The 20,643-nt window shown below is 41.6% G+C and overlaps 1 protein-coding gene, 1 non-coding gene and 1 pseudogene across 4 annotated transcripts in view; 1 reads left to right on the top strand and 2 right to left on the bottom strand.

Annotated features, from left to right (window-relative positions):
• Positions 1-20,643, top strand: part of HMGXB3 (HMG-box containing 3) — a 52,574-nt gene that overhangs the window by 18,661 nt on the left and 13,270 nt on the right. For all 3 annotated transcript variants that reach the window (XM_055285654.2, XM_055285656.2, XM_055285655.2), the window contains 7 exons: positions 5,257-5,675; positions 7,733-7,908; positions 8,047-8,144; positions 11,635-11,733; positions 13,347-13,496; positions 17,439-17,740; positions 18,207-18,334. In XM_055285654.2, coding sequence (XP_055141629.1) covers positions 5,257-5,675; positions 7,733-7,908; positions 8,047-8,144; positions 11,635-11,733; positions 13,347-13,496; positions 17,439-17,740; positions 18,207-18,334 — 1,372 coding nt within the window. The remainder of the gene's footprint in view (positions 1-5,256; positions 5,676-7,732; positions 7,909-8,046; positions 8,145-11,634; positions 11,734-13,346; positions 13,497-17,438; positions 17,741-18,206; positions 18,335-20,643) is intronic.
• LOC129486979 (small ribosomal subunit protein uS10-like) lies at positions 4-3,351 on the bottom strand (annotated as a pseudogene).
• On the bottom strand, positions 10,244-10,347 carry LOC129487112 (small nucleolar RNA U13). The gene has a single exon (XR_008659233.1). It is a non-coding gene; the product is annotated as a small nucleolar RNA U13 (small nucleolar RNA).

Raw genomic sequence — 20,643 nt, 5'->3', positions numbered from 1 at the left:
CTGTTTTTTTCTTCTTCTTTCCCTTTTTTTTTTTTTTTTTTTCCCCAGTAGAGATGGGGTCTTCCTTTGTTGCTCTGGCCTCAAACAGTCTCCTGTCTCGGCCTCCCAAAGTGCTGGGATTACAGCACTGTGAGCACTGTTTTCCCTTTTATTTTTCTTTCTATTTTTTCGTGGATATCTCCAATACTATAATATTTTGCTTTCTTTAATTTAACATATCATACCTTTAAATATTCTTCAAAAATAGTACCTGTTTCATAATTTCCATGAACTACTACACCATGTTCATTTACTTGTTTCTGTCATCCCCCCCATCTGTATGTATAGCTCTCTGTATCTATATGTCTTTAACATTTTTATTTAACACTCATCGCCAGTTAACAGTGTTTCTGTTTATGTCACATTGTGAGTTCCTTAATGACCTTGGTATCTCCCACAGCCTTTGCCCATAGAAGACACTCAATAAATAAATGAGTATCACAGCTGTGCCCTTCTGAAGTTCCGTTTAACACGTTGTCACCTGTGTATGCTTGGTGCGAACTAGATAAAACATACATACTTGCCACATTTTTTATATGAAACTATACATTTTAAGGGCTAAAATGGATGGAATAGGCAGTAAATTCTCACCTAGTTCAGAGAGGAGAGACATTTATAAGGACTGGGACAGACAGGGAAGGTTTTATAGAAGAGAGAGAGTTGAAGAATCAACAGAATTTGGGTGGGTAGAAAAGGAAAGAGAGGATATTATTTTAGTGAAAATGGCTTAGGTTAGGATCGTGATTATCACATGTTTAACTCAGCATGGTCCAAACTTGTATGTGTAGAAAAACCTTGTATAGCAGCATACCTTAAATTTCTCTGGGGCAGTTTTCACATCTCTTTGAGAAATACTGGGATGCTGACTTTTGCCCTCTGGATGAGTGTTTTGGCTTCTGACTAAGTTCAGGGTAGCACTAATTCCAGGAGACAGAACAGGATAATTAAGAACACAATTCTGGAGTTAGCTACCTCAGTTCAGACCCCTGCTTCCCAAGGTTTTTAACTATGTAATCTTGGTCAAGACATTCTATATCTGTTCCTGGATTTAAGTTTTGTCTCATCTGTCAATAGAAGTTAGTACCTACTTCATTAGGGATGCTAGCAGGGTCAAATAAGATTATCCATATAGACTAAATGGCAGTTTCTGGTACATATTAATTCCTCAGTGAATGTCCTGCTATCATCATGATAGACATCAATGTAATTAGCCCTACTATTGCTCTTCATACTGTCAGGAAGGGCCTAGTGCTAATGTCTCACAGTAGGTTTTGTCTAAGGCTCTCGTGCCATCTTCTCTGATGTGCCTCTGTGAAGCCATCAGTGTATTCACAATGTATTCCCCAAAAAGGCAGTTCTCTAACTGCAGTGGGGAGATTGAACTGGATAGTAGTCAGAATCTTCCTTGACCTTTCTTGACCAATGCAAAGCAGGTCTCTCAAATGACCATATTTCCTGTGCTTATGCATGAAAGACTGTCAGTGATCATTGTGGGCTTGTCCCGCCTTCAGGCTATTTTTACTTTGGCTTTTTCATTTCTTGTATGTGTGGCTTTCTTTTTCATTTCTTGTATGTGTGCTTTTTTTTTCACTTTGAAATAACTTTTTTTTTTTTTTTGAGACAGAGTCTCTTGCTATGTTGCCTAGGCCCATTTCAAATTCTTGGTCTCAAGTGATCCTCCTGCCTCAGCTTCCTGAGTAGCTGGTACTATAGGCATATGACATCATACCATCATACCTGGCTTTAACTGAAATAACTTTTTTTTTTTTTTTTTTTTGAAGATAGAGTCTTGCTCTATTGTCTAGGTTGGATGGCACGATCTCAGCTCACTGCAACCTCCACCTCCCATGTTCAAGTGATCCTTATGCCTCAGCCTCCCGAAGTAGCTGGGATTACAGGCATGTGCCACCACAGCCAGCTAGATTTTTTTGTATTTTTAGTAGAAATGGGATTTCACCATGTTGGCCAGGCTGGTGTCGAACTCCTGGCCTCAAGTGGTCCACCTGCCTCAGCCTCCCAAAGTGTTGGGAGGTGCCCAGCCTGAAAAACTTCAGAGCCATGGTTCTCTTACTAAGAAAACAATTTTTTTCTTAGCTACCTTCCCCCTGTCTTGACTTGCTAAGTCAGAATTTACCAATGTGTTTTGCAAGGATTACCACGTCAAGAGTAGATACTGTGATTTCTAAAGCTTATAGAAACAGAATGAGTGAGAGAAGATAGGTAACATTTTACCATCAATGCACTTAGAATTTTAGAAATAAAATTGACTTTGATTATCAGCTACTTCAACTCTTTTGAGTTTCCAGCTAAGGAAAAATAGATTTTGAAAAAGCGACGTACTAAATTCACACAGCCAATTATCCCATTGCCTTTTCCACTAAACCACACTTCTCCGGCATTGCTATGCTGTTTAGCTGCAGAATGTAAGACAAGCCTGTCCAGCCCATGGCCCAGGATGGCTTTGAATGAAGCCCAACACAAATTCATAAACTATCTTAAAACATTGAGATTTTTTGTTTTTTAACAACTGGTAATCAATGTATTAAAATAGTTGACTTAAGCATCTGCAATGGCGACTTCCACCTCAACTCCTGGCTCAGTACTGATGGAAGTAATTTGCTTAATCTCAGAAGGACTGTGCAAGTCAATTAGTTGCTTGTGGATTCTCCTATGGAAACATTCCTATGTCTTAGAACCTTGACCACAAGTTTTTCTTGTAGTGATTCTCAAAGTCTTGGTAGGCATTCGAACTGATCCTTTCACTGAGATTCTTTTCCTTTGCTCCTCTGATCAAGTCAGCACACATCTTCTCCAGGGATTTTATGTTGCAGCTCGTTAGAGTGATTTGAATTCGGTGAATTGCCACCTCCAGCTCCATGGGTGTTTTTCCGGTGTCTTTAAAAGCCTTGGCTGCAGCGGGCTTCCTGACCGACTTGTTCCTTGGCGAGAGAGAACAGCGGTGAGTCAGGAGCAGGAGCGGGCAGGAGCGGGCGGACCGCAGCTCCGCACCACCTACGACCGTGTCTTCCTCAAAGAGCAAAACATTATGATATTTTTTTGTGTGTGATTATTTTATTTTTATTTTTTTAAGCTCATCAGCTATTGTTAGTGTTAGTGTATTTTATGTGTGACTCAAGACAATTCTTCCAATGTGGCCCAGGGAAGCCAAAATTGGACACCCCTGATTTATTAATAAGATTTCTTGAATTCTGATTTTTGAGGCAGCAAGTATAATTTGTCTCTAAAAGCTCCAAGTGTGTTTGTGCCAGCCAGGAAATGACTCACCTTTTGTTGTATTGTTCTAGAGTTCATACTGGCTAAAATTAGCCCAAGAAATATGTGGCATAGTTCCCAATGAGTTGGATAAAACAAAAGATAGTATATAAGGCTGTTTAGCTCAAGGCTTCATTCTTAAGGCTCTTTGATGGCAGCAATTGAGGTCTCTCTGAGCCTGCAGCCTCAGAATTTTGAAAGTAACATCTAAAATGAGTAGGCTGAGTTAGTGAAATGTGAGATCACCAGGTAGAGTTGTTTTGCTCAGATTGCTTAAATTACCCAATCTTTCTGCGGTGATTTTTGTCTAAAATAGCCTACTTAGTAGGCAGTGTTTGCTCAAAGATCTTATCTCAAAAAATGAGTTTAGTCTCGTGTTTTTCTGCTAAATTTTCCCTCTCCTGCAGTAAATAAGCTCTGTGCACTTGACTTGGAATTTTTCTCCATGTTAACTCACTCTTAGGGGCTATTACGTGTTAGAATCTGAGAAAGCTTTACCAAAGAGCTCTTAAGAGGTCACCTGTTACTGGCTCTTTTTTTTTTTTTTCCAGACAGGGACAGGGTCTTGCTCTGTCACCCAGGCATGAATACAACTCGCTGCAACCTCAGCCTCCTGGGGTGAAGTGATCCTGCCACCTCAGCCTCTCGAGTAGCTGGGAACACAGGAACACAGCCTGCGTACCACCATGCCTGGCTCTTTTTTTTGGTAGAGATGTGGTCTTGCCATGTTTCCCAAACTGGTCTTGAACTCCTGGGCTCAGGTGATCCTCTTGCCTCAGTTTCCCAAAGACTTAGGATCACAGGCATGAGCCGTGACGCCTGGCTGTTACCAGTTCTGAACTAGAAGTGCAATGTGCAGATGGCTTTGGAAATGTTGAGGGGTTTTTGGATAGTAAGCGACTGGGAGATAAATGACATTGAAATTTAGTGACATTGGCACAGACACTAAACTTCCTGTAATGTGCAGGGAGGTCCTACACACTAAAGAATTAGGTCACCCAAAATGCTGTCTGGCTCCTGTTGACAAATACTGAGAGCCCAACACTTTGCTATTTCATAAGGGGAAATGAGGATTCAACTGAAGCTTGCCTTATACCACATAACTAATTAGGAGTGGAGCTAAGCTTAATAGAACCCAGCCTTTATGTTTCCTAGTTTACAGTGCCCTTCATGATATACATGGTGGGTAGAAAACCTTTCTGAAGACAACCACTATTTAAAAACATTTTTTAAAAGTGTATGTGTATATATATAATACTGTTATTTCCTCTGCAGTGCTAATTGGATAAAAGCTAAGACACCAAGGACTTTTTAAAACCAGGTCTAGCTAAAATAGCAGCTGCTATTTTTAGTGAGTTTGAATATTTGTAGCACATAACAATGCATGAGTTAATTTGATCCAGTGCAAAGTATGTGACATGTGTAAGTCATTCTTAAGACTCACCTTAAAGAATCTGGGAGAAAAAATAGAATTTTTCCCGAAGGAGATGGGAAAATTTGAATCTGTCCACATGAGGTTGTGGCCACATTGGGATTAACTAAATCTCATAAAAGGACCACCAAGGTGAACAACTTAGGGCTTTTCGGCCCTGTATGGCAGTATGTCACCCTCTTTCTAGACACACAGAAGTAGGCTTTGAATAATGTCAAACTAAATGTAAAACTAAAAAATGCCAACATTTGGTTGATGAAACCTGAAGAAGCTTTTCAATAAGAATTCATTAGAAGATGAACAGCTTTATTCAAATGAAGGCATTTAATACTATAGTGAAAGGAACCTGTAGCCAGAAGACTTAGATTCAGGCTAGTTTTACACTTGAGACCTTAAGTTAACTTCTTCCTTTCATGGACCTTAGTTTCCTTATTATTAAAAATGAGAGAATGTTTGTGAATGTCATCAACTGTAAAATGCCTTATGTATACAAGGTATTCTTATTTTTCTAGGAAAAGCCAGCCAAAGTAAAAGTGGAATTGGCTTCTGGCGTCACTTCCAAAGGCTCTGTGGTGAAAAGAAATCAGCAGCCTGTCACCAGTGAGCAAAATTCCTCTAAGGAAAATGCCTCCAAACTGACTCTGGAGAATTCGGAAGCTGTAAGCCAGCTCCTGAACGTAGCTCCTCCCAGAGAAGTAGGTGAGGAGAGTGAGTGGGAGGAAGTGATCATCTCCGATGCCCATGTTTTGGTTAAGGAAGCTCCTGGGAATTATGGTACAGCAGTCACTAAGACGCCAGTTGTCAAAAGTGGTGTGCAGCCTGGGGTCACTCTGGGGACAACTGACAATGACAGTCCTGGAGCAGACGTACCAACACCATCCGAGGGGATGAGTACCTCCAGTCCACTCCCTGCTCCTAAAAAACCTACAGGGTAAGTCAGTGTGTTTGTATAATATAGAGTTGTATTTAAAATAACAGCTTTGGAAATGCCCCATGTTTGTTTTATCCCATGTCTATACAGCATGCCTGAGAGAGGCAGCAGAGACCAGGCAATGGTTCCTGTTTTAGAGATACAGAAACCAAGGCCTAGAGATATATAAAGATTGTCCCTTCCCGCTGGACTCTGCTATCCATGTACTGCTGTCAGATTACTTACACATCTCTTGTCAGTCTCCCTAAAGCGGTTATTAGAGTCTTGCTGGTATAGGCTCTAGGCAGTATTAAAACTATGAGTTACCAGTCCTGGATACTGGATTTTGAAAGAGAATCTTTATTAAAGCATCCTGTAGAAAGAGTTCTGGCCTTATGGTCAGAGAACTCAGTACTGGTTCTGACTGTTTCTGGCTTCTGTTTGACCTCGGGCATTGTCACTTCATGTCTCTTGACCTCAGTTCTCTCCTCTGAAAAATCTTGAGTTGGGTATTAGAAAATCTTATCCTCACAAGCTGACTGTACAAACTGAAGATTGTATATAAAACATGCAACCGAGTACCTTGCAAGTCAGAGGAAGTCACTATCTTTTTCTCCCCTTTTCCTCCTTAAATGCTTAATTGGATTCTGTGTGTATCCCTTCCCTGAGGAAGCTGTGTTCTTGTAACTGAAGACCCTTATTTGTATCAGTGGTTCTCAACTGGTAACAATTGTGCCCGCAATGGACACCAGAAGCCAATTCCACTTTTAACTTTAGCTTGCTTTTTCTGGAAAAATAAGAATACCTTGTATACCTGGTATACAAATATGTATGTGTGTGTGTATATATATATATATTTTTCCCACTTTTTTTAACACAAATCATAGCACAACATACATACTTCTACATCTTGTTTTTTATTTTTATGTTTATTTTTATTGTTTGAGACAGGATCTCTCTTTGTCATTCAGGCTGGAGTGCAGTGGTGCGAACACAGCTCCCTGAAGTCTCACCCTCCCGGGCTCAATCAATCTGCCCACCTCAGCCTCTGGAGTAGCTGGGACTACAGGCACGCACTACCACACCTGGCTAATTTTTGTATTTTTTTTTTTTTTTTTTTGTAGAGATGGGGTTTTGCCATGTTGCCCAGACTGGTCTTGAACTCCTGGGCTCAGGTGATCTGCCCGCCTTGGCCTCCCAAATACATCTTGCTTTTTTTTGGGATGGAATCTCACTCTGTCGCCCATGCTGGAGTGCAGTGGCACCATCTCGTCTCACTGCAAGCTCTGCCTCCCGGGTCCATGCCATTCTCCTGCCTCAGCCTCCCGAGTAGCTGAGACTACAGGCACCTGCCACCACGCCCAGCTAATTTTTTGTATTTTTAGTAGAGATGGAGTTTCACCATGTTAGCCAGGATGGTCTTGATCTCCTGACCTTGTGATCTGCCCGCCTTGGCCTCCCAAAGTGCTGGGATTACAGGCGTGAGCTACTGCGCCCGGCCCCATCTTGCTTTTTTTAAAAAAAATCATGTAGCAATATACTTTGGCGATGATTTTGTATATTTAAAGGATGAAGCTGTGCGCTTTAGACCTTTTGTTTGAGACACATAAATCACTCTAGCAAATGTTTATTGAGGCCTACTCTGTGATGTAGGCCCTGTGCTCAACATTGGTGCTGCAAAGATGAAGCAAACATTGGACTCTGTTCTCTAGGGTCTCTAAGCTGCTGTCATAAGTATATGCTCTAACTAGAGGTAGATTAGATGTTATAGCTATAATAGCGATTGGCATTACACGCTATAGACATTGTTTTACACTTCTGTGTCTTCGCAATGACTCCATAATGTATAGGTAATTACTGTTTCATTTTACATATTAGAAACTTGAAGTTAACAGAAGAATGAAATTACTTGTCCAGGGCCACACAGCTATTTAGTGGTTGAATTTGAACTCAATCTGTCTAAAGCTTGACAGTTTAACCCCAATACTGTCCTCTAATAAAGCACTATATAGAGATTGCACTTTGGTTTTCTTCCCTTTGTTTCAGAATTTCCAGATTTGTCTTCTTACTCTTTTCAGAGTTGACCTGCTTACCCCTGGGTCCAGAGCTCCAGAGCTTAAAGGCAGAGCACGGGGCAAGCCCTCATTACTGGCTGCAGCAAGACCCATGAGAGCAATTTTGCCAGCCCCAGTTAATGTGGGGCGAGGCAGCAGCATGGGACTGCCCAGGGCCAGGCAGGCCTTTTCCCTGAGTGGTAAGGGCTGGGGCATACCTGGGATGGAGGGGCTGTCTGACAGGAAAGGGACAGGAGTGGGGGGTTGAGAACGGACATAGAGACTTGGGGAGACTCTGAATGCACTTAAGTCACCAGTTTGGCTCCTGGTTCTCTCAGATAACACTCCCTCTGTGAGGACTTGTGGTCTGAAGCCAAGCACACTGAAGCAGCTGGGCCAGCCCATTCAACAGCCATCTGGCCCTGGTGAGGTGAAGGTAAGGCCCATTTTCCAGAGTGGGAGCTGTTTGAGGGTCTGGCTGCTTCCATTTAATGTATCAAAGCTATAGGTAAAGGCAGATCCCAGTTCTTACACATTGGCAGACGTCTGGGAGGAGGTAAACATGAATGATTTATCTGTTTTTTAAGTAATTTCTTAAAACTTAAAACAAGTGAATACATGTTTTTAAACCTTTTACTTAGAAATAATTTATAACTTACAAAAAAGTCACAAAAATAAAAATAGTACAGAGAACACCCATATACTCTTTACTCATAGTGACCTATTGTTAATGTATTAACCCATTTTGCTCTTTTATGTTCATGTGTGTTCCCCCACCATGTGTGGGTGTGTACACATGCATGTGTGTAAAATACACATTATAGGGTAAGTTATGCCTTTATGCTTGTTTGTGTGTTTCATAAGAATAGGGATTTTTTTTTTTTTTTTTTTTTTTTGGTGGCAGGGTCTCACTCTGTCACCCAGGCTGGAGTACAGTGGCACAATCTTGGCTCACTGCAACCTCCACCTCCTGGGTTCAAGTGGTTCTCCTGCCTCAGCCTTTCCTGAGTAGCTGGGATTATAGGAGCACACCACCACGCCCGGCTAACTTTTGTATTGTCGGTAGATAATGGGGTTTCACCATGTTGGCCAGGCTGGCCTTGAACTCCTGACCTCAGGTGATCCACCCACCTCAGCCTCCCAAAGTGCTGGGATTACAGGCATGAGCCACCACACCCGGCCTAGAATAGGGATATTCTTTTACTGAAACATTGATGTATATCTTTATTCTCCCATTCATATTCCAAATTGTGTCAATTTGACCTGTGAACCCTGAAAATCTGAGACAGGTCTCAGTTAATTTAGAAAGCTTATTTTGCCAAAATTGAGGACGTGCACCTGGGACACAGCCTCAGGAGGTCCTGATGACATGTGCCCAAGGTGGTCAGAGCACGGTTTGGTTTTATACATTCTAGGGAGACATCAGTCAACATACACAAGATGAACATTGGTTCAGTCTGGAAAGGCAGGACAACTGGAAGCAAAGACAGGAAGACTCAAAGCAGGGAGGGGGCTTCTAGGTTATAGGTAGATAAGAGACAAGTGGTTGCATCCTTCTGAGTTTCTGATTAGCGTTTCCAAGGGAGGCAGTCAGATACGCATTTATCTCAGTGTGCAGAGGGTGACTTTGAATAGAATGGGAGGCAGGTTGGCCCCAAGCAGTTCCCAGCTTGACTTTTCCATTTAGCATAGAGATTTGGGGGCCCCAAGATTTATTTTCTTTTCACGGACCCAATTTTTTTTTTTTTTTTTTTTTTTTTTTCCACGGAAACAAGGTCTTGCTTTGTTGCCCAGGCCAGAGTGCAGTGGTGCAATCATAGCTCACTGCAGCCTCGAACTCCTGGGCTCAAGGAATCCTCCCAACTCAGCCTCCTGAGTAGCTGGGTACACAGGCAGGCACCACCATACCAAGCTAATTTTAAAATTTTTTTGGTAGAAACGGGATCTCTTGCTATGTTGCCCAGGCTGATCTCAAACTCCTGGCCTTAAGTGATCCTCTTCCCTCCTCGGCCTCCCAAAGTACTGGGATTACAGGCATTAGCCACCTCACCCAGTGTCTTCTTTATTTTATTGTATATTTTTAAAGCCCCTCCTATTCTAGGACAGTTCCTTTATATAGCATATTTTTCTCCAGTCTGTGATCCAGTCTAGGATCAGATATTAACATTTAGTTGTCATGTCTCTTTAGCTTCGTTTTAAAAATGAATGCATGGTTCTAGAAAATATAGAAAATTCAGGTAAAGGAGAAAGAAAAGTCCCTCATGATCCTGCCACCCAGAATGACCATCCAATGTGCTTTCAGGTCTTTTCCTGAATTTGTGTGTGTTTATTTTTTAATACAGTTTTTTAAAAATCAGAAACTTGGCTCTTACTCCATATACTACTTTGTGGCTTACATTTTTCACTTCATTTAGTGATACAGATATTAAAAATTTTCTGCGTGTCCAAATTCCATGGATTAGTGGGGTTGGTTGGTTGGTTTTTTGGCTGTATGTAGCTAGAATACTTATCAAGTTTTTTGTTTTTTTTTTTTCACGTCAAATGGGTAATGTGCTGACGTTATAATGAGGTTTGAGGGAGGCACATCTCACCCATGTGCATGAATACCAGATCGTCATACTTGTGAGCTATAAAAGGATCTCTCAAAATTTCCTAAGTTAGCATTTTTCAAGCTTTTGATCATGACCCTCAGTAACAGGCATATTTTTTATTACTGCCCAGTAAACATATATACTAAAGGTTTAATGAAGCTGTGCCCTTACTATATGCAGTCACTTTTTTTTTTTCTCATTCCTATTTGCAAAATGCTGGTTTCAACCCATTAAATTAATGTTATGACACCTCATTGGATTGTGACCTGTAGTTTGAAAACTGTGTCATGGACCAGGTTTGAATAGGAGAACGGGTCTGCCATCTCCCTTGTCATGTGTTCTTTGTCAGTTAACTTCCTTTCTTTAACAGTTTTACATTTGCCCTGACAGGAATATCAACTGGCTTTTACTTTGAGAACTGTTTTGTTTTCCGCACAGATGTGGCAGCTCTGGGTGTATGTGTGATCTTGCGGTGTAGAAGGAAGGTATCTGGTTAGCGTCGGTAGTTTTGTAGATTTCCAGCCCCTAGATTCCCTTCATGTACACTCTGTTACTTGGGTAAATCCCAGTCTTCTGTGTAAATAGTTTGCTTTTGATTGGTGACATTGGGTATTTGTTAAAAGCCACAAGCTCTTTCCCTAGTCTTAAACCAGTAAAGAGGTACATGAGATATTCTGAAAATCAACTTAAATTCATTATTATAGAATAATTTTAATTTCGTATGCTTTATCTTTCGTGGTTTTTTTAGCTATATAAGTAAAATATACATTCCTTATAAAACATTTGAGGCCAGGCATGGTGGCTCATGCCTGTAATCCCAGCACTTTGGGAGGCTGAGGTGGGAGGATTGCTTGAGTCCAGCAGTTCAAGACCAGCCTGGGCAACATAGTGAGACCCACATCGCTACCAAAAAAAAAAAAAAGAAAATTTTGTAGATAGTGGTAAAGAGGGAGAAACAACCGTGATTGTCCTCTTACCCTGTGACATTTTAGTGAATAGTCTTTCAGACGTCTTTCTATGCAAAGTTGTTCAATCATGTATTTATGTGTATTAAAGCTATTATGTGCTTTTATAACTCAGTAGTAGTTGTAAATCTGATTCATGGTGTTTCTAATACATGGTATTAGAAACTGCACAGAAGCATGTGGCAAGCCCTGGACTTGAACATGACACTCAGCCTTTGGTGGGCTGGTGACTGCCAAGTCCAGAGGGCTCATTTGGAGAATAGCTCTACAAATTCCCCAGGAAAGCATTCCCTCAAGTCGTTTCAGGTCATGGGACCTCAGGAGTTTGGCTAAAGTTCAAAAGCACTAAACAATTTGTTCTGATCCACAGCTACCAAGTGGCCCATCCAACAGGACTTCTCAGGTGAAAGTTGTGGAGGTCAAGCCGGATATGTTTCCTTCATATAAGTACAGCTGCACTGTCACATTGGTAAGTATGCAGCTAGGTGGTGGTGGGTTGACATGGAGGTTGTTTTGATTTTGTGGTTGAAAGTCAGTAGGAGGCTGGGGGAGAGGGTGGTGGTAGCTGGGAGGGAGAACAGGGTCAGGTATAGATTGTTAATGCTGAAGATCCCATCCCTGATGCAAATGATAGCTACTGGATCAATCTGCTGGGTTGTTTTGGTCTCTTTCCAGGTGAGATTTATAAAGTGTAGGACAGCTGAGATTAGTGTATTTTTATTGAGAGTTGCCAGAGATGAGAATCCAGTCCAGATTTAACATTTAGCTGTCTTGGAACCTTTTAGCTTAGAAAGGGTGTTCCACAGTTACGTTTAGGCGACATTGCCTGTTTCTCCCTAAAACAGAGTCCAGTTCAACACAAGTATCTTAAAGTAAAATAGAGAAGTACTTTAGTAAAGCAGCTTATTTTGTTTAGCCTAGTGTTTCCCACAGGGTTTTCCCTTTATTTTTAACATAACACATATTAACATCCTAATGGACAAATGTGTGACATTGGGATCACCCTTTTGTAGGGCAGGCAGCATAGAGCAGGGAAATAAATGCTAGGCAGCTGAGAGACCTGGTCCAAAGGAGTTCTGGCTCTGCTGCTAGCATGCCATATGCCCCTGGGCAAGATTCTTTCCTTCTGTGGTCCTCAGTTTCACTATTTGTAAAATGCTGCATTGGTTTAGACATCTTTGGGACATCTGTCGCTCTCAACATTCTCTAATTCTGTTGATGCTTAAAGTGTCAACCCGCCAGATGTCTTTTGGCAGTTTCTCTAGCTGATTTGATTAAGATGAACAGATTTTGAGAGAACAGCTAGATTTTTAAAAATTCTTGCCTCATAATGGCAGACAGGTTCAGAAAGGGTCATTCATTCCTTCAAAAAATATTTATTGAGCACATATTCTGTGCCAGGATCTGTGCTGGGGATTCAGTAGCAAACAAGACAGCACAATGTGATGGGTTAATGTCTGGCCTGACCTGATCCCTAAGGAGAATGTGTCTCTTATCCTGGAGATCTGCTCAGGTTTCTTTCTCCCGTGACCTAAATATAATCACTACCTTTTCCGTGCCTTCTCTCACCACTCCCTTTGGCTACAGGAGTCAACTAGATTTACCATTTAGGGGGAACTACCCCTGAGTAGACCCTCTCTTCTGCTGATTAGATAGTAACTTATCATAGGAGCTTAGATGCTAGAGCTTTGAGCTTTAATAGTCCATAAGTCACAGTTTGTCTTTAGGCAGGGCCTGAACTCTTTAGTTCACCAGTCTCTAGTACTCTTTGTTTAAACAGACCTGCTTTACTCCACCAATTGCCTGGACCCTGAAGGCATTTGAGTTTCTGACCATCGAGAGTCAACTCTCTTGTTTCACAGATAGGGAAGGACTGGACTGGATTTGCCAAAAATTTACAGCCTGTATTAAAAGTAAAAGGGTTAACTGCAGAAAAGGTTAAGGCTCTTGAAGTTAGGCTGAATCTGGTTTGCATTTGCCACTTTCTTCTCTGATTTACTGGCAGCTGCTCATTCTGGTTCTGGGTTCTGCCCAGGTTTAACTTAATTTTTGTAGAATTGAACATTGGTGTTACTTTTTTAGGATTTGGGCCTGGCTACATCAAGAGGCCGGGGAAAGTGCAAGAATCCCTCTTGTAGCTATGTCTACACCAACAGGCACAAACCTCGGATTTGTCCCAGCTGTGGTGTTAACCTTGCCAAGGACCGGACTGAGAAAACCACCAAGGCTATCGTGAGTTCCTTCCTCCAAACACATCCCCTGGCCTGTTCTGGGCTCCGTTAGTGAACCTGTCTTAGTAGAAATAAGAGGATTTTTAAAGTACATGGTGGTAGTTAGAGCATCCAAACTGGAACCAGTTGGTGGGTTCTGAACCTGAGCAAGTGCTGCCTTTCCTCTGAGCCTCCTTGTCGCCATTGCCAGGGTGAAGGGGTTGACTAGGTATCTTGATCTCTGAGAACCAAGAGTTCACTCACTGCAGAGAATGATGTAGCACAGGCCTTAAGTAGGAGTGAAAGGAGAGGGACGAAAGGGTTGCATCCTCTTACCTCTGAGGCCTGATACAAGACCTGTAAGTTGATTTACTGTTTCGGTAAATAGAGAATGCCAACCTAAGACTTTGTAGATTAGACCACCGCTGCTTTCTTAGGTTCCTTGGAAAGCTTTTAGTTAATCAAAGCTTTATTTCTAGCGGTCTAGGCAGCCCTCCTCTCTGAAGTTGGGCCAAACTACTTGGATAGTAAAATACATTCCACTTGGCTCCTTAGGGCTGCTATTATTATTATTACTATTACCAGGAAAAACAGGCATTTTCAGAGGTCCTCAGAATTTCCATATGAGTTTTTTAAAGTGAACAGAAAACGGTGGCACTTGAGGCAACAAATAGAAGGACTAAAATAAGGGTAAGAAGAGAAATGTCACTGGTCTGCCTTGGGGAAAGAGGGGATGGCACACAGAACAGGTCAGGACCTGAGATGGAGCCTGGTCACTCCAGATCAAGGCTGGACCTTGAAAGGCAGGCAGGTTTTGGATGGAAGGGGAAGGCATGCCATACTTAAGGATAAGTGTGAGTGAACATGAAGAGTGTTCCATTTGGCTGGAGGAGATGGCGTGGGGGCATGGGGTGGGAGAAGGGGTGTTAGGGAAAATAAGACCTGAGAAGCATCTTGGAACCATGTCATGGAAGGTCTTGTCAGTTTGTTCTTTAGTCAGTGGGGTCCTACTGAATGTCCTTGAGCTGGGGAGAGGCCTAGAGGAAAGTTATTTCAAGAGGGGCATTTATGGGATGAGGGTTTGGGAGTAGACAGGACTGTAGAGATGGGGAGAACTGCTTCAAGCTTAAAGGTTTATTTGTATATGGAGAGAGGCCTTTTTGATGATGAATCTCACCCTGGTCTCCAAATCTGTTTCCGTGCTTGAGGTGATGTTCTGAGGTTATTGTCCTTGTGAGAAAGGAAAGTAGAACCAAAGTATGTGAGCACTACTGGCTTGGTGGGAAAAACACTGGGGCTGGGAGTGACCCTGAGCTGGAAGCTTCCCTCTCCCGAGCTTTAGTTTCTCCATTGGTAAAGTAAGGTGGGCAAGGTAGATTAGATCTGGGCATTTTACTCTTAGAGACAGGAGCCTTAGAGAAGACTGAGAATTGAGTTTCAAGGAGTTTATAAATCCCTGAAATTGCATGCAAAATGGGTCCGTAGCTTTCATCAGATTCTCTTGCTCCACTGGATGCCTGCTGCTGGAAGTAAGCTTTCTTCCCAGATTTCCAATGTGTTTTAATGTGCTCCTCTTGCCATAGCATTGATCACACCCCATATTGACTGTTTTTCTTAACTCCCTATGAGACCACAATCTCTTCTAGGGCAGGTATGTCTGTTTTTCCTGCACCTTCTAACCCTGGAGCTTACATATACAAAGTGTGTCTGTCTGTAATTAGGAGATAGAATTGAGTTCTGTGTAGGTAGAAGCTCTGAGCATTCCTTTCTCCTTCCAGTTCATTTTAGCTATTTGTGCGGTTTGCAGTGGAAGTGGGTGTTACTGTCTAGATCTAGGATGAAGTGACTTAACTTTTCAGGTGACACAGGAAATTATCTAGGGACCTCTTGCCAATTTCAAATCCCACTCTTAAACTTATATCCCTCTGTATTTGGTTAACTGAGAACTGCCCACCCCCAGGACCCTCATCTGCAGACCTTCCATCACTTTCCAATCTCCTAAAGTTTGGAGAAATACAGTGTAATTACTGCTTTCCACAAAATAAAGCACTGGTCAGAACCACAGGGACCTTCTTGTGTGTTGTCATTTGGAGCTCCCTGGTAGCCAAGTGTTTTCACATCTCTGAGCTGGAATGGTCTTTAGTCCATTCTATCCTTCATCTCTGGCGAGAGTCACGGGACAGTATTCCTGCCAAGTGGTCTTCCAGCTATGGTTTCATAGTCATGACTGAGAACACACAGCCTCTCGGGGCAGCTCATTCTAGTGTTAGTCAGCTCTTCTGTGGCCATTAATTAATTAATTCAGCCAGCATATATTGAATGCCTGCTATGGGCCAGGCTTTCAGAGATGAATAGGACTTGGCCCTTTCCCTTGAAGAGCTTACAGTCTAGTGGGAGAGAAAGATAACCAAGCTATTACAAATGAAAGTTGTCATAGGTATGCAGAGTTAATAAAAAGCTCCTTATTAAGTGTCCTAGTCTGTTTTGTGTTGCTATAAAAGAATACCTGAGGCTAGGCAATTTATAAAGCAGAGGGGTTTATGTGGCTCATAATTTGTCTGTACAAGAAGCATAGCACCAACATCTTTTTCTGGTGAGGGCCTCAGACTGCTTCCACTCATGGTGGAAGGCAAGGGGAGCCAGCATGCACAGAGATCACGTACAGAAAGAGGAAGCAAAACTCATTGACCCACCTCCCTTGCCCCTGCCCCACGTTAATCTACTCATGAGGGATCTGCCCCCTGATCCAAATACCTCCCTTTAGGACCTGCCTCCAGCATTGAGGATCACATTTCAACATCAGCTTTGGAGAGGGTAAACATCCAAACTATAGCATTAAGCATTTAACTTCTACAGAGCCATGTGTAATATGTCCATCAGATATGAATGAGTATCTTGTGTGTGTCTCAGGCATCATGCTGGTTGGGAATCAGTAAATAAGCAGAATCCTACCCTTACTGAAGCGGGAGGGTGGTGGTTTAGCAGCTATCAGATGATGAATTCTGCAGTCAAGGGGTGCACTCAGAACACAAAGCGGGGAGTGATTTATGCTGCCTTGGCAAAAAGGATCAGGGAGGAGCTCCATTGAAGAGAGACCTGCTTGAGGAAGACCTATTTTTAATGAGTATTTCAGAACATTGTTCCTGGAAGCCTCTGACTGGTATGCAAAATTACCTTGCACCCAGAAGCCACTGAGAATTAAAGACAGATAACTTTAAGCAGTGCAGATACTTGTTTCTGTATCAAAGCTATCATTCATAGAGCCTTCATTGCACCATAGGCATTGTGCTAAGTGCTTTACTTATAATATCTTACTTAATCTATGTAATAGCTCTAGGAGAGTACTATTTTTATGCCCCATTTCACAGATGAGGAAATTGAGACTCAGAAAGATTAAGTAAATTGCCTTGGGTCCCACATACACAGCTGTTAAGTGGCATATCCAGAACTGAAACCTGGGTCTGTTATCCTCTAAACCCCATACCTGATAAATGAGAGCTAAGTGTTGAATCCATTACCAAGAGTTGTATATAATCCTCTCATTTACTGATACAGGTTGACTATCCCGTATCTGAAGTGCTTGATACCAGAAATGTTTTGGATTATTTCATAATTTGCAATATTTGCAGAATATATACTGCTTGAGCATCCCTAATCCAGTAATTTGAAATCTGAGATGTCTAATGAGCATATCCCTTGAATGTTGTCTCAGTGGTCAAAAAATTTCAGATTTCAGAGCATTTTGGATTGGGGTGCTCAACCTGTAGAGAAACTGAGCCCCACAGAGAAAAATAACCAGCCTTTAGTCACACAGTGAGTTATTAGCTGAGCTGGTTAGGAACCTAGGTTTCCCACCTATCAGTCATGGGCCCCATCTGTCTGCGCTCCCAGACTTTTATTATTTTAGCCTGAAGCTGGCTCTTTCTGCTCTGAGTGCTTGGTGATCAATCCACTCTCTTCCCAGGAGGTGAGCTCACCACTCCCAGATGTACTGAATGCCACAGAGCCCCTGAGCACAGCCCAGAGGGAGATCCAGCGCCAGTCCACACTGCAGCTGCTGCGCAAAGTCCTGCAGATTCCTGAGAATGAGTCAGAGCTGGCTGAGGTCTTCGCCTTGATTCATGAACTCAACAGCTCTCGACTTATCTTGTCCAACGTGAGTGAGGAGACAGTCACCATCGAGCAAACCTCTTGGTCGAATTATTATGAGTCTCCGTCCACACAGTGCCTTCTCTGTAGCAGCCCATTATTCAAAGGGGGACAAAAGTAAGCACCCCTTAACTCTGCCCCTAGCTGCCCCATCCCATTTGGCTCATATTGCTCTTTTCTTCAGACAACGTTAAAACTATTAACTGTGAAAATGTTCTTCTCTGCCGTTCTTAGGCTTCCTTTACCTTTCTGATTGCTAAAAGTAAAGTAATAATTGGTAATTATCATTTCTGTTGAAATGCCTGAAAGTTATCACCAGCTTAGGATTTAGTTTACATCTGGACTGCCTCACACAATGTTTAGGTTTGGGAGTTCATTGGGATTGGTTACATTATGCAGCAAATTCAGAGTTACATTAATTGTGGGAACGATTCCACAGATCCCAACAAAGTGGAAATACCTACCTAGAAAATCCTAAGCTCCAGCAAATGAGAATTTGCCATTGATCACTGAGCCCTGGAACTCCATTAAGAAGTCTCTTTCCCTTCTTTTTTTTTTTTGTTGGTGATGTTTCTGGTACTAGCTCCCTGGCTGGGCCCCAGGAGTGCTGGCTGCTGACAGCCAGCCGTCTGCAGACAGTGACTGCCCAGGTGAAGGTGTGTCTGAACCCCCATTGTCTGGCCCTGCACAGCTTCATAGACATCTACACAGGTGGGTGCTAACCTTCTCTTCCCTCAGAGCATCCCAAAGCAGGCTTGGGAACTGCCTCTATGGATGAGACCTCTGGCCCTTTGAGGACTGGGCCTTCTCAGATGGGGCTTCTGAGGAAGGGGGAATCTTCTTCCTAAATGTCTTAGTCCCAGAAGATGACTTTTACCTCTCAAGTATTGAAGCTCTCAACTGGGATCTTTAAAATAACAGATCTTCATTGTGGAAGGGCTGGAAAATGCAGACAAATAAAAAGAGGAAACAAAAAATCAAGAGCATTGCAACTGCCATGAGATAAACACTTAATTTAACAATGTGATCAATCTTCCAGAAATGTTTATTCATCTGTGCAGAATATACAAAATTATAGGATGTGTAGTTTTATAGTCTTTCTTTGAACAAAAGTACGGTTGTGCTAGATGTTGTTTTGGAATGTGCTTTTTAAATTTAGGGGTACCTCATGGGCATCTTCCTGTGCCAGCAAGTAGAGAAGTACATGACCATTTTTAAAGGGATGTATGGTGCTCCAATTTATACTTTTGTGATTCAGTCTTTATGTATAGCCCTAATTTGTCTTTTGGACAAGTTCGACTCAGAAGTTGAACTGCTGCACATTTACCCTTTCCTCCTCTATTATTCATCAACATCAGGCATTTATGGAACACTCACCGTGTACCAACCATTTTAAGACTTTGGTTGAATCCTAAGTTTTGTTTGTATAATTGAATGCTGAAGATGAAAGTGTATTTTTGATGTATTCTCTTTGTCTTAGAACTTAATGGTGCTTTATTTTGAATTTGTGTTTTTAATGTCTTATATTAGATTGAGTTTGTACTATTTTATGCTCTTGCCAACAGTTAACAAGAGTGCCTATTACCCTGCAGTCTATCTAGGCCAGTACTCAGGATTATATATTTATTTAGTCAACATGTATTTTAAAATGTGCATGTAGTTGAGTGTGTTGCCCCAAGTTCCGTAAGTTATGACAGATGCACTAAGTGGTGTAACTACCTTCACAATCAATATGTAGAACAGGTCTATCACCCAAAACATTCTCTTTTACTGTTCCTTTGTATTTAAACCCACCCCTCTCCCCCAACCTCTGGTAACTGTTTGATCTCATTTTTATCCATATAGTGTTCTCTTTCCCAGAATGTCATGTAAAAGCAATTATAGCACGTAGCCTTTTCAGTCTGGCTTCTTTCAGTAAGCTAACCCTTTGAGAGTCATCCATATTGTGTTTATCAGTGATTTATTCCTTTTTATTGTGGAGTAGTTTTCCGTGGTGTGGATGTACCACAGGTTGTTTATCTCTTCCTCATGGGAGGATATTGGGTTTGCTACTGGTGTTTGGCAGTTACGAATAGAGCTGCTACAAATATTTGTGTACCAGCTTTTGTGTGAACCTAAGTTTTCATTTCTCTTGGGTAAATACCTAGGAGTCAGATTGCTGGGTCATATGGTAAGTGTGTGTTTAATTTTATAAAAAAACCATTACCAAAGTGGCTGTACCATTTTGCATTCCTTCCCACAGTGGATAAAAGTTACAGTTTGCTCTACATGCCAATACTTAGCATTATCTGTTTTTGTTTTTCAGCCGTTCTAATAGGTGTGTCTCCATATAAATTGTAGAGTCAGCTTGTCAGCGTCTACAAAGTCCTGCTTGAATTTTAATTGGATTGTGTTCAATCTGTACACATCAATTTGGGAAATTTTGACATGCCTAAAAATGTTTAATCTTCCAGTCCACAGTCTTTCTCTCCATTTTAATAGGTTGTCAGTTTTTCTAGTTTCAGCATATAGGTCCTACACATATTTTGGTAGACTTACATGTAAGTATTTTACTTTTTTTTTTTCAGTGCTAAATGACATGGTTCAATTTCTAGCTATTCATTGCTAGTATAGAAATACAATTAAGTTTGTTGACTTTGTAGATATTATAATTTTTTTAAGTTTATCAATTTTATAGGGAAAAACTTGTATATAGTCTGGTAATTTGTTGTATTTCTTTGTACTAGGGTAGGGTATATGTCCTTTTTATGATCCTTTATGGGTTTTTTTCTAAAGCAAATTTCTTTTGTGAGTGTTTTCATTCTTCTTTTGGGCTTTCTTGTTGACAGTTTTCTCTCAGTTTATCGCTCTGTTTATTCAGTTTTACCTCTAGCCTGTCAGAATGTGATATCAGTTGTCTTTTACATTTGTACTTGGCGATTTCTGGGGGCATCATGACTTTTTTGCTTTTTTAAAAATATTTGTATGGGACCAGAGCTTTGCTCTCCCTTGTGGTTTCAGCCTTTGCACTTCTCCATACC

Source organism: Symphalangus syndactylus, chromosome 7, assembly GCF_028878055.3.
Source record: "Symphalangus syndactylus isolate Jambi chromosome 7, NHGRI_mSymSyn1-v2.1_pri, whole genome shotgun sequence".
In the NCBI taxonomy this organism is placed as follows: Eukaryota; Metazoa; Chordata; class Mammalia; order Primates; family Hylobatidae; genus Symphalangus; species Symphalangus syndactylus.
The sequence above is the reverse complement of the archived record's forward strand: the minus strand, read 5'-3'. Positions and strand labels throughout refer to the sequence as shown.